General features: G+C 37.5%; 1 protein-coding gene across 2 annotated transcripts in view; it reads left to right on the plus strand.

Moving 5' to 3' along the window:
• The window catches only part of RASGEF1B (RasGEF domain family member 1B), a 691,952-nt gene that overhangs the window by 529,877 nt on the left and 135,512 nt on the right, over nucleotides 1–26,563 (plus strand). For both annotated transcript variants that reach the window (XM_066278925.1, XM_066278926.1), the window contains exon 4: nucleotides 1,502–1,585. In XM_066278925.1, coding sequence (XP_066135022.1) covers nucleotides 1,502–1,585 — 84 coding nt within the window. The remainder of the gene's footprint in view (nucleotides 1–1,501; nucleotides 1,586–26,563) is intronic.

Genomic DNA, 26,563 nt, shown 5'->3' on the forward strand with positions numbered 1-26,563 from the left:
TGTTCCCCTTCAGCACCCGGCCATCTTGGCTGCCTGCTTCCTCTGCAACAATATGGTCTCTGCCCAAAATGGCCTCCTAGCTCCTTCTTTTAAAATTTTTCAGCGGGAAAGCCCCTCCTCCAGCACACATTAGCATAACTAAGCTCCTTTCCAGCAGGAAGGTAATTAACATTATCACCTGAGCAATGCAATCACATGGGCAGTGGCCATTTTTAACAATAAAAGTGAGCAAAACCAAGGAACACAAATTTTACAAACTTATTTGCCTAACAAGAGGGCACCTACAGGCATGTCTCAGTCTGTCCAAGCTGCTGTAACAAAGTGTCCCAGCCAGGGTGGTTTACAAACAGCAGAAAGTTATTTCTCACAGTCATGGAGGCTGGAAGTCTGACATCTCAGGGTACCAGCATGGTCAGGTGAGGTCCCTTTTTCAGGTTGTGAGTTTCTTATTGCATCCTCACATGGGAAAGGGGGCAAGCAAGCTTTCCAGGACCTCTTTCATAAAGACATTAATCCCACTCATGAGGGCTCTGCCTTCACGATTTAATCACTTCCCAAATGCCTTACCTCCTAAAACCATCACCTTGGGGATTGGGATTTTAACCTGCAGTCTTTGTGAGGACATGAATGTTCAGACCCCTGCAATGTGTAAGATGTGCATTGGATTAGGAAGGATACAGTGATCACTAAGACACCAGTCCTGTCCTTGGTTGCTAACCTTCCCAGCAGAGAATGACAGATACTCTAATAGTAGTACCTGGATCCAGTGGTAGAAAAAAACTTATTCTGACACTAGTCAGGTGTTGAGAAAAATAGCAAAATATTTCTTAGAGAATCTGAGCTGGGCTTCATAGTACAGGTAAGAAATCATGGGCAGATGTTGAGGAAAGGATATTCTAGGAACTAGGGACAGTGGGGAAAAAAACACCAAAAAACAAAACACAAACTAGAGTCTGTTCGAGAAGTATATGTATGGCTTGAGGATAAATTAAATTTGGGACAGAGTTGGAGCTAAAGCCCCTAGAAGTGGAAAAGAGCCACGTTTTTCAGTGTTCTAAAAAGCAAGCAGAGAACTTTTGAATAGGATTCCATATAGATCCAAAGATTTGAAAACCAAAAGTTAACTATGGTCAGTGTTTTTAGACAATGAGTTATCAGTAAAGTTACTTTTAAAAAAAGATTCACATGGTCTGGTCTACTATATTCTATGAAGATACCTTAACAGCTTAAACTGAAAATATTCTGCATTTATATCAACATGTGTGTATGAATTCCTTCAAAATGTCATAAATGGTTTTGTAACATGTCTCTGCACAAGGTTAAATGAGTTTGTACATATTGCAAGCTGAAGATGCCTGTGCAAAAATGCTGACTCGGGTATTTCAAGTGACAGCTATTCAGTTTTAGTGCTTGAGGCGCTATTGTGAGAAACAAGGACATGGCCATGCAGCAGGAGAACCAGCCGAGTCCCTGAAATCTCGCTGTGTTTCCTTTCTTACAGGAACAGCAATGGAAAACTTCGATGTACAGCAGTGTAACTCCAGTCTGCTTTGCAAGCCCTCTGATTGAGAAGCCAGTTGGCAAAGTAAGAATGGCACTGTTACTTGTTGAACAGTATGATTTCAGCCTGTTAGCTATTATTTCTTTTTGCCTCGAGCTATTTGGGAGAAATAATCAATTGAATTTCATACGTGTGGCTGGTCAAATCCAAATTTTGAACTATTTGGTTGGCCCTTATGACACTTGTCCTTGGCAAAATGTTGAGAAGATGTTGATCTGAGATTTCCTTATCTCTGCTTTTGCCTCCATTTCCATCCGGATGCTGTCCTCCCCAATTCCCTTAAAGTCCCAGTTTCTCAGCTCTGATTCTCTTTCCCCTGCCTGTCAGAACTTGTTAGAAGGAAAGAGGGTGCTTTCAGTAATTTATATTAGGTTCAGTACCCGGGACAATGCAAATTAAATTGAAAAAGAAAAAGATAAACAGGAGAAAAGATTCATTACTATGAACAAGAAGGCCTTTATAGAAAAGAAGTGAAGACCTAAAGAAGCAGTTATATTTGAGGCTTATGCACCATTTTAACAAAGAGTAATAAACCGTGGAGAAGAGACAAGAGAAAGAAAAGAGGTGTGGGGCTTCTTGGGGCATTAAATTGTGAGAAACTGAACATATGGTATAAGTTAATGGAAGATAAGAGTTACGGATTTAATAAGGTTTGTTATGCAGACTCAAGTTGGTGTTTTTTTTTCTATTGATAAAAGTCATCTCTGGTGGTCAAGAGTTCTCTTCCTTCTGGTATAGAAGAAGAAGACACCTTTACAAATCTCTGTTGCCTCTACAAAGGGAAATGTATGCTCTACTTTTAGACAAAATGGGATGGAGCAGAGAAACATCTGCTGTTTCTCATTTGCCTTTGTTACCAAGCAAGGGCCCTCTGCCCTATGTGCACAGGAGCTAAAACTGTGACAAGGACCTTAGAGAAAAGAAAGGCTGATGGATTTATTGCTGAGTCGACTCCCAAGAGACAGAAAGCATCACCCAAGTCTGCTCCTCCATCTGGGGTCTGCAGAAATTTTGAGGATTAGGGAGAATAGGGTGACATGAGGTAATGCCGGTACGGTAAGTTTTGATTGGAGTGCTTTGGAACTTAGCTAGTTACGGTAGAGGGTCAAGGGGCAAGAAAAAGCACAGAGGAATTCCAATCTGGCGGAGTTTGATATATTAAGTTTTTGATTTGTCCATATTTGATCTAGGCACATGATGGTCCTCCCTGAAGAGATTCTTGCTTCATAGAGGGCTCCAATGGCCATATTTTATCACTTGAATCTATAGACTGAGAATTATTTGTTCCAGTTCATCCTGAGGACGGGGGTGGCACACGCACAGTGCTGTCTCCATATAATAACTCAGAATTGAATTAATCCCCAATCTGCTCTAAGCGAGGAGAACCAGTTTTAAGCTGTTCAGTGTAGTTTGTGCGCCGATTCACCTTTGTCTCATAAGAATCCTTGTGCCAACGTGGCATATTTTGAGGTGGTATATTCTGAATCCCTTCAACATATTAGTATGAAATCCAGCCACCATACTACCTCATTCAAACATATTAGCTATTTAAACTATTTTGTGAAAGATCTTGCCTCTAGAAGAGAAATTACAGGTTTTTGCCTGAACTGCTACGGCTCTGAACCTGAACCCTTAATGCCACCATGGAGTGTAGATGGTAAGAGTGTGGGCTCTCAGGAGCCAGACTGCCTGGGTTCAAATCCCAGCTCTATTATTCACTGACAATGTGACTTTGAGCAAGTCACCTGTAAAAAGGGGCATCATAATAGTATGTGCCTCAAGGGACTGTCACCAGGATTAAATCATTTAATATAAATTCACAAGAAGAGGATTTTTCAAAACTTATTTTGAACTTTACAAATTATTCAAATGAATTTAATGAATGAATAAATAAAAAACAATACATATAGTAAGCTCACCAACTGTCCTTTGCTACAGTCATATATCTCTAGACTGCACACATGTAATCCAGGGTCTAGAATGAAATATAGTCATAGTCAGGACAAGTCAAAGACAAACAACAATTCTTTCTTTCCAATTCATAGATACATATGGGCAGAACCAGAATTTTTGCAGTTTTTAAAGTGAAACAAATCAATTTCCCTGCAAGTCCTGGTAATTCTGCCTTGGTGGCTAGCCCTGCAAGGTAGCTGTCTGCGGAGTGTGGAGTCCCAGAGTCCAGACCTGGCTGAACAGGAAGCCTCCGGGTTGTGCTGCCAGCTCTGCTGATATTTTGCAGCCACAGCAGGGGAGCGACTGGAGCTTCTTGGGACTAAGTTTCTGTGAGGTCTGCACTTTCCTTCTGCTGACTTCAGTTCAAGTGAGAAGAGTATCATTTGGCCCAAAGACTAAAACAACAAATAAACAAAACACGCCCCGAACATCACCAAGTGTGTAGGCAATTGCTCCAACACTCACCATCTTGCCCCTGCCTCTGTCCCCTCCCACCCCTCTTATTTTGATTTTGTTCATAAATAGACCCTAAATAGACCACCACTTTGTGAAGATGGAAAGAAGCCATTTAAATGGCTTAGGTCAGAAGTCAATGAACCCCAGAGGGTCTCTTCTGACTAAATTTTATTTCAATTCAATAGTGAGCCCCATGCTTACTCCATGTTTTCCTAGACCTGAACAGAAGCACTAACAGCAGCATAAAGGGACTGACTTTCGGGGATGCTTTTCAGAGAGCAGAGACAATCAAGTGCAATATGGTCACTCCTGGCTTAGTGATATTTTGCTATGGGATTCTAGCTCTTCAATCTCACTGAGGCAGGGTTAGCACGCAGGTGTCCACATGACACCAGGACTTGTCAACTTGGGGTTGAGCAGGATTGCTCTCAAAGGATATTCTTGCTCTCTTCTCTCCCCATAGTTCCAGATTCTGGGTTCAATGCTCTTGCATTAAATACTGTAATGAACTCCCATTGCAATCAGCTGTTATCTCTCCACCTGAAGAGGGAAAAGGATTCCGAAGATGTAAGCAAAGTCAAGCTTTAATTATAGGGGTCAATGCGAGGCAGCATTTCGGGTGGATAATTGAAACCTGTAATTAATCTGCCCAGAATTCAAACTCTGTCATTGTCAGGAAGCTTTCTGTTGGGTGAAAGGCTGGCTGTAAACTGGACCCAGATGTGATTTTTGTCACCCAAATTATGGTGCCCCAAACTGAACCAGGAACCCAAATTACCACATTTCCCCATGTATAAGGTGCACTGTTTTTCAAAAAATTTGGGGTCTAAAAACTGGGTGCGTCCTCTACAGTGGTTGTAGATTTCTTTTACTTGCATTTCTCACTTTTTCATGGTTGTTTGTGAGCTCATTGTTGAAAACAGTGATTTGTCATGAGACACAGTTGAGGACAAGCTAATGGATGGGAGTTTTGACAGTGATGAGGAGTTGTATGAATTTTATGATGAATAAAACTTGAGTTCAATAACTTTATATAATACATTTCTTTTCAAACTTTGGGCCCCAAAATTAAGGTGCATTTTATACATGGGAACATCTTATACATGGGGAAATATGGTACCTTGCTGTGAAAGAGAAAAGGTGTGTGAAAACCTTGGGCTGAAAAACAAAGGGTTCCAGAGTGAACTCATAAAAGAAAAAAAAAGATGTTTTGAAGCCAACTGCAGCCTTTCAACTAAATGATAACTTTTTAATTAATAGTTATGATTATTGGATAGGAATAAAGGAGAGAAACTTCTTGGAGCAAAGAGGGAGCCCAGCAAAATCACTGGGCACAGGTAGGCAGGCCTGGGGTAGGTGGTCTCCACCCTCAAATTAAGAGGCCTTGTGTGTTTTATTTTACATAATTGTAGCCAGAACCTTCTGAATGGAGCACACAAATTTATGTAAATAAGAATGCAAATGCTAATAATATGCATCTTGGGATTTCTAGGGGATACCCTGGCAGCTTTGTCTTTCTTACCTTCATAACTGCTAAATATTATGTTATGAAAAATCAAAATTAACTTATCATCCCAAATCCTACAATGTTATAACTGAGGATTTTATTTGTAATTTATAGGAGATATTCTGGAGAGTGAATTAAGACTATTTGAATGTATTTGACAATAAGAATGTTACCCCCAAATGATTGCACAGGGTAACAGTAAATGCAAAAGGGCTTTCAGGATTTCAATAAATTAATGGCAGATCCAAAGTGGACTTCTGAAAGGGAATTAGACAATGATGGCAGAGACAAATGCAGGGATTTAGGGAAATAGGTAACATTAGAGGATGACATTAAATTCAACTACCAGACTCTCCCACAAAATTCTCATTGATGCTCCTGGCAAGACAAGAAACTGGGCTGAAAGAAGCCTTATTTCAACTCAGCAAAGCCTTGTGCAGATCATGCCAAGGCGGAACAACCCGGGAAAGTGCCACGACCTCTGCAGATTACACAGAACACACAAGCAGATGGAGTCGTCTTGGAGTAGGAGCTGCCTATGACCATGGCTCTGCCGACCTACCTTTCTCAAAAGAATTTAGGTGACTGGTAAACCTGCCTACAATCAAAGGAGATGTAACTGTAACACATTATTTGACTTGACCAGAGAAAATGGAGAGAGAAACCACCTTGAAGGGTAGCAGCGCTTTTAAATGGCTGGCTGGCTAAGAAAGTAAACAAGGCTTCCTCCGCCTTCGGCCTCCGTGTTTCTGGGTGAGTGAAGGGAAACTGGAGGAGCTAAGTGGAAGTAACTGGATAAACAACAGATAAAAAGAAAGGAACTGGTGAACTCAGAATCAACACAATAGAGAGCTGCTTTATTTCAAACTTGGGAGGCATCTGTGGGAAGAAAAGAAATACAGGTGTCCCTCTTTATAGCTTGATCTTTAGCTCCTTTTTTGCACTGGAGAATTTTTCTTACCAAAGGAAAGTTTGTCTTCGCAAATGGGTCATGTTAAGAGTAGTTTTTTAAATCACAGCCCATTGAAAATTATTGAACACTCATTACATCATTATGTCATGGCTGGTTCTGGAGAAACCTTGGGACTTAATGTTTTAGGATCTCAATGACCCAAGAAGGTGAAAAAAAATCTTCTATTATACCCATTATAGTCCATGTCATTTCTCTCCATTGTCTCCTTTCACAAAGTAGTCTGTGGCCTACTGCTTGCTGCTTGAGTAACATGATGTTTAAATATTAGGTAAATGTTTTGTGAACAGCCCCCTCCACACACACACACACACACACACACACACACACACACAATCTCCAGATCCTTACTATTGGGGACTACCCATGATCAAAGGAGTCATACTTGTATTGCAGAACTCCTGTTTACTCTATCCTTGTCTCAATGTGCTCAAACTTTCCCATTCACACTACCCCAATTTTTCTCCCAGAACCCAGCTTGAAAATATCAACTGGAACTTCTGATGGAAAATGCTAAGTAAAAATACTCGTCAGGTCTATGATTGACATAGAAAGAAACTACTTTGGGCCCTGGCCGGTTGGCTCAGCGGTAGAGCATCAGCCTGGCGTGTGGGGGACCCAGGTTCGATTCCCGGCCAGGGCACATAGGAGAAGTGCCCATTTGCTTCTCCACCCCCCCTTCTTCCTCTCTGTCTCTCTCTTCCCCTCCCGCAGCCAAGGCTCCATTGGAGCAAAGATGGCCCGGGCGCTGGGGATGGCTCCTTGGCCTCTGCCCCAGGCACTAGAGTGGCTCTGGTCACAACAGGGCAATGCCCCAGAGGGGCAGAGCATTGCCCCCTGGTGGGCGTGCCGGGTGGATCCCGGTAGGGCGCATGCGGGAGTCTGTCTGACTGTCTCTCCCTGTTTCCAGCTTCAGAAAAAAGAAAAAAAAAAAAAAAAGAAAGAAACTATTTTGTCCCACTCGTGAGTAGGGAAAAAAGATGATCTAAGACTAGCCTAGCGTACATATGCTCTCTATTCACATAGATGAGAAAAAAAAGTAATATTACTAAATTCTGAGAAATAACATTACGCAATTATCAGCAGAATACAGAGTTTTTGCAGTTTTGCTACCTTCCCAATACCCTAGGTACCCTGAGCAAGCCAAAAGAGAGGAAGCCCTTCTTGAAAATATTGCATTCTAAGCATTCTGTGCCAGCCAGGCATTTACTAAAAAATAAACAGACACTGAATGCCTTCCATGTGTTAGGCAGTGAACTATAAATGGTAATCCAGGGCAATTTGGAATAAATTATAACAACAATAATAATTATTATAATAGCTACCATTGTTTAAGAACTCCATGCCAAGCTAACGTAAGTTCTTTATATGTAGTCTCTCATTTCATGGCTTTACTGGTGAAATCTAGAGATGATAAAGAACTCTACTCAAGGTCACAGAGTAATAAATGATAGAGTTGCCATCCCAAACGAGGCATGCCTGACTCAAGTACCTATGCCCAAACCACCTACCAGAGAAATGTTTTTTTCTTCTTCTTTTATTTCAGTGACCTCTTATCTATTCCTAGTTGAAATATAATCAAAGTTTGCTGAGAGGACACAGAAGGATGCCCTAAAAAAGTATGACCTGACTTATATGATATTTTGGGTCTCTCTGACTACAGAGTTTCATTTTCATCTTCCAAAAGGCCTCAGTTATATATAGCAACCTGCACAAGTGGGAAATGATGTGCAAGCATGCAGCATTAGGTTGTCCCTTTAAAGGCACTTGCTTTACAAAGAACTTTAAAAGGGGTATGGCTGCAAAGATATCGCTGTGAGGTGACTCAGATGAAAATAGTATTCCTCAGAAGCCATTCCAGACAATTTGGTGTCCCAGTTTACCTCCTCTGGGAGAAGGAGGCTCAGTGCTCACACAATCTGTGAGGCTATGCATTTAATTTTAAGAACTTTAACATTCAATGAAGAGTCCAAATGGTATTAGTAACATTCAATTTAACAAAAGAATCAGAATAAAGCCTAAAATCTCCACTCGCTACTAATGCCTGTTAAGTTTTTCATATTAGCATCTGGGTACCTGATGAAATAAATGAGTACGAATGAAATAAGCAGAGAGCAGATGGCATAAAAGTTTATGGTCTGAGGAGTAGGGCGGTAATTAGTGGTGTGATGAACTCCCCAATTGTGTCTATGTTTTTAAAGGTTATTTCCTGCATTTTATGAAAGATAGGGAATTACACTTGGGCCCCCATAGAACTTTGTGTTTATTAATATGGACATTTATTTTAGCCTACCTTACTTAAAGTTGGCTGAGTGCATGTCTGTCTTTTTCGGGGACTTGTAATCAGCATGGTTGGGGGCTTGGATGGAGCAGGATTGTGCCTTGTTCATGATTTATGTCCGCAAAGTGCCAAACATAATTCTTTCCATATTGAAGCTGCTTGCTAAGAAGGAGAGAGAAGTAGTAGAAAAAGAAAGGGAAAGAAATTCTCATGTTGTTGGATCTGAGATTGCCGTTTTCTGATTACCTAGAATCAGGCTGCCTTTTTTTTAAAGTGCCTTCAGAAACCTCTCTAATGAATGCTTAGTGAAGAAATTCAACTTTACCTTAAAAGACATTTGTGTACAGAATAACTCTTAAAGGGTTCTATTCATTTGCAAGAGGCAGACACTGCAATTTTTACACTAAGAACTGTCAAAGAGAACCAGCCAGGAGAGACATGTTGAGATTAAAACAAAACAGAAGCGAGAGAGAGGGAGAGAGGAAGTTGTTTCCTTTTGTCACTACACCAGTGAAAGTGATCTTGCCACAGTCGGCAGGAAAATCCTAACTGCTAAACCCAGAGCACATTTCAATTCTTCTCTAACTTGATGCAATTGACCTCTTGAAAGCTGTTCCTCTCTTGGCTTTTATGAGAGCTGACTTCTACTTCTCATTTGACCTCAGTTTCTTTTGCTGTTTCATTCTCCCTCAATAATAAATACCTCCGATTTTGTGTTCCCCAGTGTTCCACTCCTGGTACGCTTTTTTTTTTTTTTTTATCAACCCTTTCTCCCTGAGCAATTTTCTTGATTTTCTTATTTCATTTGTTCAACATGTTTAGAACTAAATTAGTTAGCTTCTCTTTTCCTTCTTTTGATTATTCTGCTCTACAGATGTTCTGTTTCTTTTTCAATGAATGCTGGCACCTTCTACCTAACAATTCAAACCAGGTACTTGAGTATCATCTGTAATTCTTCCCTCTCCCTCCTCTGCTCAGTCAGCTACCCCATTCAGATGATACTGAATCTTTAACATTCATACTCTCCTTTCCCATTGTGATTGCTATGACTGAAGCCTTCATCATCTCTCATCTGATTGCTGATGAGCCCTCTAACTTGTTTCCCTATCTTCATTCTAGTCTACTTTTTTCAGTACCTCCCCAATACCACTATAGAGTTATCCTTTCAAATTGAAAATATGATCAAGTTACTTACTTGACTAAGAGGTAAAGTGGCTTCCTATAGACTATTGAGTGAGTCTGAATCTCTCTGAATAGCAGAAGAGACATGTATGGAATACCTACCCCACCTCTCCTCCCCAGTCTCAGCTCCCAATGCACATTCCCTGGAATTCTACTCACTACTCTCTACATCATGACTCTGGGCCCTTGTGCATGCTAATCCCTCTACTTGTTCCTGCCTCATTCCCTTCTCTTCTTCTAAGTCTATTTTACAATTCACTTATACTTTTCTCCCACCCTCCTTTAACCTCTATTTCTACTTTTCAATTGTACTTTGTATGTTTTCTTTTACAGCCTTGTTCTCAACTTGTTGAGATTGTTTGCTTGTATTTCTGTCTCCTTGCAGTAATGGAGGATGTTTCTCATCTCTGTACTCCTCAATGTGTGGCAGAATGTATGGCATATGCTAGGCACTAAATGGTCTGGAAATCCTATCTATGCTTGTGAATACCTGTCTCATCATTTCACCACATTCCCAGAATTCAAAGCTCATGCAAACCCACAATTGGGAACTCTTCTACCCAAATACAGACTTCAGAATTCTCTTGGATAATGTACCTGACTCTAAACTTTCATTGATAAGGAAAGATAAATATTCCTTACAGATGATTAATGCTGATTATTATGTTGGAACTTATCATAATAAAAGGAAAGATTTTTTATCAGTTAGAGGCCATGAAGATAGCACCTTAGAGAAATAACACAACTGAAAATTGGTGGCAGACAACACCAAGCTTAGATTCAACCAGCTCTACAAACAACACACCGAAACACACAGACATAATGAGAAGACAGAGAAGTGCAATCCAAATGAAACCACAAGAGAAACCCCCAGGAAATGAACTGAGTGATATGAAAATAACCAAACTTCTGGATGCAGAGTTTAAAATAATGACTGTTACAATGCTTAAATATCTTAGAACAACAAAGGATGGTCATTACAAACACCAAAATAAAGAAATAGCAAGTATAAAAAAGGACATTGAAATATTAAAAAAGAATCAGTTGGAGATGACAAATACAATATCAGAAATGAAGACCACAATGGAAGGAATTAAAAACAGGATGGATGAAGCTGAGGATCGAATCAGCAAGTTGGAGGACAAGTTGAATGAAGGCATGGAAGCAGAGCAGAAAAAAGAAAAGAGACTCAAAAAGTCTGAGGAAATTCTAAGAGAGCTCTGTGACAACATGAAGAGAAATAACATCTGCATCATAGGGGTTCCAGAAGAAGAAGAAAAAGAACAAGGGATAGAGACTTTGTTCAATCATATCATAGCTGAAAACTTCCCTAAATTAATGCAGGAGAAACTCTCACAAGTTCAAGAAGCACAGAGGACTCCATTAAAGAGAAATCCAAAGAAACCTACACCAAGACACATCATAATTAAAATACCCAAGCTAAGTGATAAAGAGAAAATATTAAAAGCTGCTAGAGAAAAAAAAAGTTATCACCTACAAAGAAGCCCCCATAATAATGACATCCGACTTCTCAACAGAAACACGTGAGGTCAGAAAGGAATGGCAAGAAATATTCAAAGTAATGCAGAACAAGAACATACAACCAAGACTACTTTATCCAGCAAGGCTATCATTTAATATTGAAGGAGAAATAAAAAGCTTCCCAGACAAAAACAAAAAACAACTCAAGGAATTCATTACAACCAAACCAATGCTGCAGTAAATGTTAAGGGGCCTGTTGTAAACAGATCAAAGTGTGAAAAGAATATAGAAAAGAGGAATACAGCTTTAAAGAATAAAATGGCAATAAACAACTACATATCAGTAATAACCTTAAATGTAAATGGATTAAATGATTCAATCAAAAGACATAGGGTAGCTGCATGGATAAAAAAACAGGACCTGTACATATGCTGTCTATAACAGACACACCTTAAAACAAAAGATGCACATAGACTGAAGGTAAAAGGATGGAAAAATATTTCATGCAAATAGAAATTTAAAAAAAGCTGGGGTAGCAATACTTATAGCAGACAAAATGGACTTTAAAACAAAGACTATAGTAAGAGATAAAGAAGGCCACTACCTAATGATAAAGGGAGCAACCCAACAGGAAGATGTAACTATTATAAATATTTACGCTCCTAATATAGGAGCACTTAAATATATAAAGCAGACTTTGATGGATATAAAGGATGAGATCAACAGCAATACTATAATAGTAGGGGATTTCAATACCCCACTAACATCACTAGACAGATCCTCAAGAAAGAAAATTAACAAAAAAAAATAGCAGACTTAAAGGACACACTATATCAACTGGATTTAATAGGTATCTTCAGAACCTTTCACCCTAAAGCAGCAGAATATACATTCTTTTCAAGTGCTCATGGTACATTCTCTAGGATAGATCACATGTTAGGGCACAAAAGCGGTCTCAACAAATTTAAGAAGATTGAAATCATATCAAGCATTTTCTCTGATCACAATGGCATAAAACTAGAAATCAACCACAACAGAAAAACTCAAAAATTCTCAAACACATGGAAACTAAATAGCAGGTTGTTAAATAATGAATTAACAATGATATCAAAGAAGAAATAAAAAAATTCCTAGAAACAAATGATAATGAGAATACAACAACTCAAAATTTATGGGACACAGCAAAAGCAGTACTGAGTGGGAGGTTCATAGCACTACAGGCATACTTTAAGAAGGTAGAAAAAGCTCAAATAAATAAATTAACCCTGCATCTAAAAGAACTAGATCAAGAACAGCGAGTAAGGCCCAGATGTAGTAGAAGGAAGGAAATAATGAAGATCAGAGTGGAAAAAAATGACATGGAGGCTAAAGAAACAATACAGAGGATCAATGAAACCATGAGCTGGTTCTTTGAAAAGGTAAACAAGATCGATGAACCTTTAACCAGACTCACCAAGAAAAAAAGAGAGGACTCAAATAAATAAAATTAGAAATGAGAGTGGAGAAATAACAATTGACACTACAGAAATACAAAATATTGTAAGAAAATACTATGAAGAACTGTATGCCAAAAAAGTAGACAACCTAGATGAAATGGACAAATTCCTTGAAACATACAATCTTCCAAAAATCAATCTGGAAGAATCAGAAAACCTAAACCGACCAATTACTACAAATGAGATTGAAACAGTTATCAAAAAACTCCCAACAAAGAAAAGTCCTAGGCCTAATGGCTTCACAAGTGAATTCTACCAAATATTCAAAGAAGAACTAACTCCTATCCTTCTCAAGCTATTTCAAAAAATTCAAAAGGAAGACATCCAACCTCCTTCTATGAAGCAAGCATAATTTTGATTCTAAAACCAGGCAAAGACAACACAAAGAAAGAAAATTATAGGCCAATATCCCTGATGAATATAGATGCTAAAATCCTCAACAAAATATTAGCAAACCGGATTCAGCAATATATTAAAAAAATCATACACCATGATCATGATCAAGTGGGATTCATTCTGGGGAGGCAAGGCTGGTACAATATTTGCAAATCAGTCAATGTGATTCATCAGATAAACAAAAGGAAGGAGAAAAACCACATGATAATTTCAATAGCTGCAGAAAAAGCATTTGATAAAATCCAGCACCCATTCATGATCAAAACTCTCAGCAAAGTGGGAATATAGGGAACATACCTCAATATGATAAAGGCCATCTATGACAAACCCACAGCCAACATCATACTCAATGGGCAAAATTAAAAGCAATTCCCTTAAGATCAGGAACAAGGCAGAGGTGCCTCACCACTCTTATTTAACATAGTCCTGGAAGTCCTAGCCACAGCAATCAGACAAGAAGAAGGAATAAAAAGCATTCAAATTGGAAAAGAAGATATAAAACTATCATTATTTGCAGATAATATGATATTGTATATAGAAAACCCTAAAGTCTCAGTCAAAAAACTACTGGACCTGATAAATGAATTCAGCAAAGTGGCAGGATATAAAATTAATACTCAGAAATCAGAGACATTTTTATACACCAACAATGAACAGTCAGAAAGAGAAATTAAGGAAACAATCCCCTTCACTATTGCAACCAAAAAAAAAGACCTAAGAGTAAATTTAACCAAGGAGATTAAAGACTTGTACTTGGAAAATTACAAAGCATTGATAAAAGAAATCAAGGAAGATACAAATCAGTGGAAGGATATACCGTGCTCATGGTTAGGAAGAATAAACATCATTAAAATGTCTATATTACCCAAAGCAATTTATAAATTCAATGTAATACCAATTAAAATACCAATGATATTCTTTAAAGATAATAGAACACATATTCAAAAATTTATATGGAACCAGAAAGAACACGAATAGCCTCAGCAATCTTGAAAAGGAAGAATAAAGTGGGAAGTATCACACTTCCTGATATCCAGTTATACTACAAGGCCATTGTATTCAAAACAGCCTGGTACTGGCATAAGAACAGGCATACAAATCAATGGAACAGAACAGGGAACCAAGAAATAAACCCACACCTTTATGGACAACTGTTATTTGACAAAGGAGGTAAGAGCATACAATGGAGTAAAGACAGCCTCTTTAATAAATGGTGTTGAGAAGATTGGACATCTACCTGCAAAAAAATGAAACTATTCCACTAACTTACACCATTCACAAGAAAAAACTCAAAATGGAAGACTTAAATATAAGCCGTGAAACCATAAGCATCTTAGAAGAAAACATAGGCAGTAAGCTATCTGACATCTCTTGCAGCAATATATTTGATGATTTATCTACACTGGCAAGTGAAATAAAAGACAGGATAAACAAATGAGACTTTATCAAACTAAAAACTTTTTGCACAGCTAAAGACAATAAGAACAGAATGAAAAGTAACTACACAATGGGAGAACCGATTCGACAGTATGTCTGATAAGGGGTTAATAACCAAAATTTATAAAGAACTTGTAAAACTCAAAACCAGGAAGACAATCCAATCAGAAAATGGGCAAAAGAACTGAATAGACACTACTCCAAAGAAGACCTACAGATGACCAATAGGCATATGAAAAAATGCTCAACATCACTAATCATTAGAAAAATGCAAATTAAAATCACAATGAGATATCACCTCACACCAGTCAGAAAGGCACTCATCAACAAAACAACACAGAATAAGTGCTGGTGAGGATGTGGAGAAAAGGGAACCCTCCTGCACTGCTGGTGGGAATGCAGACTGGTGCAGCCACTGTGGAAAACAGTATGGAGATTCCTCAAAAAATTAAAAATTGAACTGCCTTTTGACCCAGCTATCCCATTTTTAGGAATATACCCCAAGAACACCATACCATTGTTCCAAAAGGAGAAATGCACCCCCATGTTTATGGCAGCATTGTCCACAATAGTGAAGATCTGGAAACAGCCTAAGTATCCATCAGTGGACGAGTGGATTAAAAAACTTTGGTACATATATACTATGGAATACTACTCAGCCATAAGAAATGATGACATCGGATCTTTTACAACAACATGGATGGACCTTGATAACATTATACTGGGTGAAATAAGTAAATCAGAAAAACACTAAGAACTATATGATTCTATACTTAGATGGGACATAAAAATGAAACTCAGAGACATGGACAAGAGTTTGATGGTTATGGGGGGGAGAAAGGGGGGTAGTGGGGAGGGGCACAAAGAAAACCAGACAGAAAGTGATAGAAGACAATTTGACTGAAAAAAGGATAATAAAAAAAAGATAGCACCTTACCCAATGAATTCACTCATTAACTGATAACAATCATAATTGAGGAAGATAGACATATTACCTCAGTTAGGTAATTCAACCAGATCTATTTTATTAACGAGTATTGCAATGAGCGTTAAAACTGCCTCTGTGCCTTTGGAAGCAAGAGTGGTTGTGGCTAGTGTTTCCAGATACTGTCTGTACAAAGAGAAAGAAAAATGGTTCCTGGATCAGTCCTGAAAGAAAGTTTGTCCTTTTGTACTTTAAAAATACCTAACCAGGCCCTGGCCAGTTGGCTCAGCAGTAGAGCGTTGGCCTGGTGTGTGGAATTCCCGGGTTTGATTCCTGTTCAGGGCACACAGGAGAGGCACGCATCTGCTTTTCCACCCTCCCCCCTCTCCTTCCTCTCTCTCTCTCTCTCTCTCTCTCTCTCTCTCTCTCTTTCTTCCTTTCCCACAGCCAAAGCTTTATTGGAGCAAAGCTGGACTGGGTGCTGAGGATGGCTTCATGGCCTCTGCCTCAGATACTAGAATGGCTCTGGTTGCAACAGAGCAGTGCCCCAGATGGGCAGAGCATAGCTCCCAAGTGGGCATGCTGGGTGGATCCTGGTCAGGCACATGCGGGAGTCTGTCTTACTGCCTCCCCACTTCTAACTTTGGAAAAATACAAAAAAAAATTACCTAACCAGTTTAAAATTAGGCATTCTGATAGGGAAATACTAAGTGTGAAAATATGAGAGCTTTCTACATATGAATTTAAATGACCCACAAAGAAGAGTTTGTAGCTCTAAAATTTACATTCTGAAGTATTAGTTAATGCTGGTAATTGTAATAATAAAAATTAGTGATATACTTATTCTAGAAAAGGTAAGATATAAAAAAATCAAGAATCATCATTGTTATAAGAAAAACATACATTTATGATTATAAAATCAAAATTTTTATGAAATATAGTAGATAACATTAGTTGATCAATACTGCTAAGTATTCTGGGAGATGTTAAAGAAGTTATTTTTGTCTTAAGGGATATAGAATGCCTGACAAGCATTGGAAGGTGATTTAAATGTCATCTAGTCCAAATTCTCTTCTGATGCTTAAATCTACTCTAACACCTGCCAAACCTCCTGTGACTATCTCCTGTGAATGTTAGAATGCGCTTTCTAACTAATCTCCTGAGGCAATTCATTTCATATTTCCATAGCTCTTATTATTCATGATAATAAATAAAATTTGCTGAGTACTTATGTTGTGCCAGACACCAGGCTAAGTATTTTATCTTCCAAATGCCTATGTAATCTTTATCGGAACTTTAAAAAATGGTGCTGTTATTATATCCATTTTATAGATGAGTGAGAAACAGACATAGCAAGGTTGGCCAATTGCTCAATATCGCACAGTTGGTAAATCAAGGACCCAACTGAATACACAGTTTGTATTCTTAAACAGTATACATATGCTATGATTTTACTAACCTATGTCACTCCACTGAATTTAATTTTAAAAAACCAGTATACATATGAAGTCTCTCTAACTCAACTTCATCTCTATGTTGACCTGAAATTTACCTTCTTATAGCTTTTACTCATTGGTCTTAATTTTTAATGAGATGTCCAGTTCCTTTCCGCATGATAACTCTTCAAATATTTGGAGATGGTTATCTTATTCAATCTCCCTTCTCGGTCTTTCTACTGGAAAAACAATTGCATTGCCTTCTATTTTTCCTTGTGTGAGATGGTTTCTAGGCCCTCAGCATCATGCTTACTGTCCTTGGGCAAACCCCGCTTTGGGGTCTTATATATCATATTTCACACAGCATAAAGCCACATTAGCTTTGTTGGAGGAGTGAAAACACAGGCTGAGTTGTATACTTGTGTTTTATATAATAAGGTCTACCGAAAAGTTCTGTCCATTTCTATCACAACAAGTTTCGACACATAAGCACGTTTATTTGGCGCATGTGTGCCTCTCTATTTTCATCACTTAATGTATACATACTGACGTAGCAAATTAACTAAAACAAAGTTGATTCACGTTAGTCTTATGTGTGAAGCGTTAGTGTACCCATGGCTACTGATAAAGTTCATTTACGCCACTATATTTTATACAAATTTCAACAAGGAAGAAATGCTACAGAAGCATGTCTGTCGCATCCACCATATTCCCTGGACTTAGCACCCTCTGACTATCACTTGTTTTTGTCCTTACAAAATTTTTTGAAGGGCAAAAAATTCAAAAATGAAGAAGATATCAAACAAGCACTGGTTCAATTTTTCGCATCAAAAGATAAAACATTTTTCAAAAATGGGACATACAAATTGCCCTCACGCTGGCAAGAAATCATTACTAATAATAGCAATTATATTATTTAATAAAGTTTATTGATGGTAAGAAAAATTTGTATTTTGTTTTATTCCAAAAACGGACAGAACTTTCCGGTAGACCTTAATATATACTGTATTGTTAAGCTATATATTTGCTGTCTTGTATTCACTCAGTTGACTCCTGAACTTGAATTTAAAGCTTTGTATTTACCTCAGTTATATTTTATCTTAATAGCATAGTTTATTGTTCTAGATTGCTAAAATTTTTTAGAATCAAGATTCTGCTATATAAATTTTTCCCTTTGTATTCATAATGATTGCCATGTATTAAGCCATCCCAAACATAGTGGATTAAAATAATAATTTGACTCTTAATTCTGTATCAGTTCTTAGGCTGTGCTTAACTAAGCAGTTCTTTTGGAATTGATGGGCTTGCTTATGCATCTGTGGTCAGCTACTAGGTCAGCTGAGCACTGGTGGGTCTAGAGGCACCTCAGTGGTGATAGATGGCTAGCCTCTGCTCTACATATTTTCTCATCCTCCAGCGGGCTAGCTTATTATCCACATGTTGGAAGAAGGGTCTCAAGACAGCAAATTAAACCAAGAAAGGCCCATGAGTCCTAAGCTCAGGAAAGGAACATTATTATATTTCTTGAATTCTATTAGCAAGGCCAGCAACCTTCGAAGGTCAGGGAAATAGACTCCGTCTCTTTATAGAAGGAGCTTCAAAGTCACTTTACAGAGGACCTATATATAAAGAAACATGACAATTGTGTCCATTTTTAAAATCTACCACACTTTTAGGGTCATGCCATCTGTGGATCTGATAAGGACATAATCAAAATTACCGTTTAAAAATTCATATGAATTTTAACTTATTAAGATTTTAAAGTCCTATGCAGCATACTACTTTTGCTTTTCTACTCCAGTTAGACAACCATAACAAATACACTATAAATAGTGAGAGAAAAGAATTGCTAAACGATTTCATTCTCTTTCTAAAGAGGCATAACTTAAAGAACAAAGAGATCTACAAGGGCTACCACAAGGAAAATGCTGTAGATGAGTTTAAACTTGATCTGGATTTGACAAATAAAAATAAAAAAGGCTAGAACATGTATGTGGAAAGAGAAGTGAGAAAGCGTTCAGTTGAGGAATTAGCATGTACAAAAGCACACTGGATCAGAGCATAGACTAGAGTGAACATTGAAGAGTTTCTCGGAAGAATGAGTAGTCAGAAAAAGAGTGGCTAAGTGGTATCTATAATGCAATCCAGAACTCAGAAGTAGGAAGTTGATTTTTATTTTTAGCATTAGTAGTGAACTATAAATATTTCTTGAGCAAAAAAATAATGTGACTAAAATTTTTGCGCAACCAGCCTAAACCTAGTTGAAACGGGACATTTTTGGAATCAGCTTTTTAAATTCTTAATTAAAACTAAACACCTAATACCATTTTTCTTAAGGTAGTACAAAAAAAAACTTAAGTAATTAATCACCCTGCCAATAAGTTTTATTTCTGCCAAATTAAGGAGCAGACAGAAGGTGCCAACATGTGGAAAGAGGCAAATATCTTCTTTTACTCAAAGAGAAGAAAAGGACATGTAACTAATTCTGCTTAAATTTGACTAATTTAGGTCATGTGTAAAGAATTTTCAAGAGTATTTCCCTCAGTGACAAAATGAACATCTGTAGAAATAAAAAGCTGACATTTTCAAGATTCAAAAACTTAGTAATTGAATAAAACCTTGTGTAACCAAAAAGTCTTTGTTTTCCATTAGAGTACAGAAGTGCTACTTACTGTAAGAGAACAGAACAAACACCCCAACCTTCATCAATCTTCTCCTTAGTCTGAGTCCCACTGTAAATAATGGAATCTCTCTGTAATCAAGGTTTAAAAAAACTCCACATAATAAAATCCTGGGAGCATATTTAATGATCTGCTATAGTAATAGAGTAAGACTTTCTAAACTTAAAATCATATATCAGAACACCAGTGCACTAATGGATATAGGAAACAATTTTCAGTGACCATTAAAACTGTTAGCTCAAACATTAATTAGGAATTTTATAAAGGAGAGGGCAGGCTGACAATACCTGCAAGCACTAATTAATTTTAACATCACTAAAAGTGGGACACTCAGACATTATGTGTCCCACAACATAATGCAAAAGGAGGTTTACAGCTCTGCCTATAAAGTATTCTGACCCTCAAATTAAATCAGAAGTTTATCAAGTCTGTAGCTCTATCACTTGGTACAAACATCACCAGGATACAGTCATCCAGACCCAGAAAATGGGGACTTCTTTAGGACAAATGACCCAGTTTATTTAACAAATAAATGGCATAGAATATAAAAGGGAGGGAAAACCTCAGTGACATGTCAGCCAAACCCAGCACATGGACTCTATTTGAATCTGGATTCAAAATCCAACTCTGAATGACATTTAAAAAAAAAGAGAGAGAGAGCAAACTGAGCCAGACTGGATATTAGATATTGAGGAGTTATAAATATTGAAGGGTGTGTTGTTATTTGAAAAGTTCTTATCAGCTAGAGAAATATTATGAAGTATTAATGTGTGACAAGATATCATGTCTAAGAGTTTCTTGACAAACATCAGTAAAAGAACAGTGAGGGGATAGGAGAGAATAGATAAAATAAGAATTGTAGAATGTTGATAATTATTGTGCTGGGTGGGTTTGTTATAATATTCTCCTTATGTTTGTGTATGTTTGGAAATCTCTGCTCAAATTATTTGAAAGTTGTTGGAAAAAATCATGAAAGAAAAAGGTAATATAATCTTCATAAGCAAAATTAAAAATTGTTATGGTTTCTTTTTTTACTTTATTTTTATATTTTGAAATTAAATTTAATGGGGTGACATTGATCAGTAAGAGTACATAGGTTTCAGTTGAACATTTCTGTAGCATTTGAACTGTTGATTGGATTGTGTGCCCATCACCTAAAGTCAAATTATTTTCTGTTACTGTATATTTGTTCCCCTCCCTCGTTTTCCTCTCCCCTCCCCCAGGTGCCTTCTTAATCACAAGTCTGGGGAAAATATTTGTTACAAATATGGCACACAAGGAGTTAATATTTGTTTTCATACACACACATGCACATACATATTTACATACAAGCTAATGGGAAAAAGAATAAGAACCCAATAGCTAAATGCTATAAACATAGGCTTCAGAAGGGAAAATGCAAATTGCTTAAAATATCTCTTTAGAAATAATCATAAAAAAGCAAATTGAAATTTCTTGAAGTGCTAAAGCAAGTTATGCTCCAGAACATACATGCCTTTTATGTCCTGGAAAACCATCATTTCCTATGATCAATAGAAAAATTTTTAAAAATAGTAGCAGCCTTTTTGTTAAATGCCAAAAAAGTGTCATGTGCTGTACAGTCAGAACTATTTTTGGAAAGTCTTTCTAACACTTCTCCAGTGCTGATAAAATCCTGGCCAAGAATCCCTGCTGGGGCTGAAAAGGGAGTGTGTCAAAAAAACAAACTCTGGGAGAGGGTTGTGACAAGGAAGGGCTTCACAGGGTGCTCTAGGGGTGTTGACAATGTTCTTAGTTTGGTTGATAGCCATATAGGTGTTCCTTTATCATTGTTTCTTAAATTGTACATATGCTTTGCAGTTTTCAGTATATAGGTCCTTCATATCCTTTAAATTTATTCCCATCCTCTTTAATAAGTATTATATTTTATAATAAAAGTTTTTTTTTAACATAAACTCTAACAAGTATCATTACCCACATGCCTAGAGTATTTTATTAGGTAGTTGGCCTGAAATCACCCTGAGGTGGCAGAGAGGAATATAACAGCTTTGGAATGGAGTTCAGCATGGGAGGGGGTTGGAGGGTCCATAGTGTAGAAGCTACTTCCTAAGGGGAATTCTTAACTCATGTTTGGACATAGGGCTCCCCAGAGGCCTTGTTGGCTGCTAAGGGAATGTTCAGCTCTGGAACTACCCTAAAATTAAAATACCATAGGAATACCCAAGAATCCCCTGAGAATTTTGTTTTTTCTGTTTTAAATCCCACCCATACAGAATGATTTTAAGGACCAGAAGAACTCCATGTATATCATACATGAAGATACTGGCATCAGAACTTTCTAAGAATGGGCAAACTATAAGATGGTTTTCTATAGTGAAGATAGATTTAGTCTTAATTATTTTTATTTTCTTACCTAGTTCACCAGGCGACTAACTCTACATATTTGCAAGATGGAAAGTGGGGTAAAGGGGTGGAGGATTTGGTTAAGCTACAATATTACAAAATCTACCAAGTTTGGTCCCTCAAAGTTAACTTTCTAAGATGCTGTGTGCAATTTCTAATTGTCCAAAAAGCTTATGTGTGCAGCAATTGTATCTGGTCAATATTATATCCTATATTTACATCACATGCTCAACGATGATTTGTCCATGGTCACACAATTAAAAAAACCATATATAAATGATAAAAACTCAAATATATCAAAGAAAGATGTGACCATTTGTTGATCACATTGTGGAGATAATCTATTAAAAAGTGCTTTTTTAAAAACCTATTGTCTCAGACAAATGGGGAAATATAAATACAATAGTAATTCATTTCCAATAGTTTCTAATCATTTATTGTCTTCTTTATCATTTATAGCAAGGAACTAAGGCTTTTCTTGAAGCCATACAACTCACATTATGCTCTATAAGTCTCTAACTCCTTCCAAGTATATCAGATTACCTAGAACCTGAGAATTATTATGCTCTGTCCTCAAGTCTCTTCCAGGAACAAGGCATTTAGTTTTTAAATTTCATCCATGAGTTTGAAATGTTAATTAATGACAAATAGGAGCGACATTTGATTATTTACAGAAGACTCCAGTTGTTTGGGGGAGGTTCTAAAAGAAAACCCATCTCTTTTTCTGATTATGGAAGCAATACTCTCTCCTTCTTCCTCATTTAGGGTAATTTGGAAAATTCAGGGAAGGTCGGAGGGAACAAAAATTTCCACAACCCAAAGATAACCACACTTAACATTTTGGTGTATTTTCTTCCTGTTTGTGTATATATTTGTATTACATAGCTGAGATTATTCAACACAACTAGTTTTCTATTCAATATAAATACTTTTAACTTCACACTATTGCATGAGCATTTTACAATGTCATAACACAGATTTCAAAAATCTTGATTTAATTAAGTAATATTTGAGTGTATCACTATAGCTTAAACTATTTTTTTTTTTTTATGTATTTTTCTGAAGCTGGAAATGGGGAGAGACAGTCAGACAGACTCCCGCATGCGCCCGACCGGGATCCACCCGGCACGCCCCACCAGGGGCGACACTCTGGCCACCAGGGGACGATGCTCTGCCCCTCCGGGGCGTCACTCTGCCGCGACCAGAGCCACTCTAGCGCCTGGGGGCAGAGGCCAAGGAGCCATCCCCAGCGCCCGGGCCATCCTTGCTCCAATGGAGCCTTGGCTGCGGGAGGGGAAGAGAGAGACAGAGAGGAAGGAGAGGGGGGGGGGGTGGAGAAGCAAATGGGCGCTTCTCCTATGTGCCCTGGCCGGGAATCGAACCCGGGTCCCCCGCACGCCAGGCCGACGCTCTAGTGCTGAGCCAACCAGCCAGGGCCGCTTAAACTATTTTTACCAACAGTCCAACCCTAGGTCTTTTTGGTTGTTTTAACTTTTGTCATTATAAGTAATGCTAAAATAAATAATGAACATATTTATACATAGAACTGTGTATGTTTCTCTGATTATTTTTAATTATTTCTAGAGATGGCAAAGTTAGAGATTTTAAATTTTCACAATATGCACTTCAAAAACACTATTCAGTCTATATTTCTACCAGCATTATATAAGGATGCCAATCTTACTATACCTCCATCAGCTTTGAATATTATAATTTTTAATATTTGCTTAGTTAAATCAATGGTATCTCATTTTGATTTGCTATTGCTTGCTAGTCCATTATTATTTTCTATGTCCATTTGTTATTTTTGTATTTCTGTTTTCATATAGTATACGTTCATATCCTTAATCCATTTTTCTATTAGAACTTTAATATTTTTATTCTGACTTTTTAATATATATGTGTGTCAGGGATAACAGGAAACTATATTAAACCATAAATGTTTGTCATGTCTCCGACTTTTCTCTTCTTTCTTTTTCACTCCCCACTTCTCTACTTGTAAGAAGGGTTGCTGAGACTTTAGCTCTGCTAATTGGAGTGAGGTGAGGTTGGAAGAATATAGGTTAAATACATGTACATTAATCCAGGAAAAGCATTCAAATATATCCCAAAACTAAGATTTGGAAATATGGAGATAACTTATTGGGGGGAAGTTATGAAAATAGCAAGAAATTGGAGACACTTGGCAGGAGTGAGAAGAGGGAGAAAAAGATGAAGACCGGAATGGGTTATAGGTTTTTGACGAGATGATAAGGGAACATGAGAAGCTGCTCTGATTAATGAGGACGATAGGCAAAGGTTTTGTTTTTTGAGGTTTTTCTTTAGTAAGTTTTACTGTGTTTTATGTGATAGAACCCACTGCTGCTACTTCTGCCTGTCAAAACAAAATAAAACCATCTTAAATAACACATCTACATTACTTTTCAAGGTCATGAAGTTGGATTTGTGTTTTTGTTGGATGTGTCACTGGGCTAGGGCCTTAATAAAGAATAAGATAGCCTAGGTTTTATTATTAAGGTAAAATCACATAATAAATATAAATAACCTTGCAATAGTCTTAAAGAAATATTTTCACCAGTTGCCTTTTTACTTTTGTTTATGAGAATTTACACACACATTCTAGAAGATGGAAATAGCAACTTATAAAAAACTGTCATTTGCTATCTGGAAGAGCATGTACAGTATTAGACACACATACAATGTGGTAAAGTTTGAGTGAACATCCTCCTGACCACACGGATAATGTGGGCCAACCCAGGCAATCAATCCACAATCAGGGAGTCTGCTCTATCCAATTGTATTCTGGTGATACTGTTTGACATTTAAATAAGTATAACTATAAATCTCTTCTTTATGTGGTTACATTTACAAGTGTATTTTTGTATTTTTCTGAAGTGAGAAGTAGGGAGGCAGAGAGACAGACTACCGCATATACTCAACCGGGATCCACTGGCATGCTCACCAGGGGGCAATGCTCTGCCAATCTGGGGTGTTGCTGTGTTGCAACCCAAGCCATTCCAGTGCCTGAGGTAGAGATCATTGAACCATCCTCAGTGCCCGGACCAACTTTGCTCCAATGGAGCCTTGGCTGCGGGAGGGGAAGAGAGAGTGAGAGAAAGGAGAGGAGGAAGGGTGGAGAAGCAGATGGGTGCCTCTCCTGTGTGCCCTAGCCTGGAATCGAACCCGGGATTTCCATATGCTGGGCCAATGCTCTACCACTGAGCCAACCAGCCAGAGCTTATCACATTTAACTTTTAAAAATTAATTTTAATGTTTTATTAGTTGATGATCCTAGGGTTTTAAAACAGATTTATTCATACTATTTATAGCTAGAATTAAAATATCAGAAAGGAGATAAAAATCCATTCCAACTCATATTTTGATTGGAAGACTTTCCAGGAAAATTTTTATGTAACATTAGAAAACAATAACCAAATTATTTCTAACTATGGGTCACCAGAGACATTCCCACTTAATTCTGAAATAAGACAAGGATATCCACATTCAGAACACCACGTAAAATATCATTTGATCTTTTCATTAACTTACTAAAGAAGGAATTATTAATATAGAATATATTTAACCATAATGAAATATATACTGTATCAGTAAAATCATATTATAGATGAGAAAACTAAAATGCAGAGTGGTGAGGAACTTACCCAGGGTCAAGTAGACAGGATTTAAACCCAAATCTGATATTCCAGTCTGCTCTGTACTATAGTCTTTACTACTTGACCTTTAAGCAAAAGAAAGCATTTTATGTCTAAATGGCTTGAAATTTCATAAAATGCTTATACATATTTCATCTCACATTTTTTCAAAACCAACCTTTGAGTTAAATGGGGTCATGATCATTCCTAAATAATACTAAATAAACTCTAAAACTTTGTCTCTTACCTCATAGATGGTTCAGCTAAATCATACTATCATCCATTTCCTGAAAAAAGATATGGCAAATCACTCAAAGAAAGGCTACTTCAGGTTCAGAAGTGCCCCTGATGCTTTAATTATTCCTGTTTCATATGAGAGGGGTTTCTTTCTCACATGTATTTGAGAATATTGAATTGGTATAATTTTTGAGAGGGCTAGTATGAGTTTAGGGGTTTGGGAGAAACCCAGCTTTTTCTATTATGTTGGAAAAGAGAATTGTAGGAAAGTTTTCAAGTCACCAGGTAGATAAAATTTATATGAGGGAAGATCATAAGAATGTTCCCAATTTCCAGACCTGAGAAGTACAGCATTTGATGTTATATTTTGAAATAGAGAATGGAGCCCAAATACTTCCATTCTCACAGGTTGACCTGGGTTTTACGAAGCATTGGTGCCAATGTATGAACTGATGCTGTTTCTACCCTTCTTACAAAAGACAATCACAATTTATATTCCTTCAATCTTTCCACTAGAAACAAAATGTA

The sequence above is a fragment of the Saccopteryx bilineata genome, chromosome 5 (genome assembly GCF_036850765.1).
Source record: "Saccopteryx bilineata isolate mSacBil1 chromosome 5, mSacBil1_pri_phased_curated, whole genome shotgun sequence".
Classification (NCBI taxonomy): domain Eukaryota; kingdom Metazoa; phylum Chordata; class Mammalia; order Chiroptera; family Emballonuridae; genus Saccopteryx; species Saccopteryx bilineata.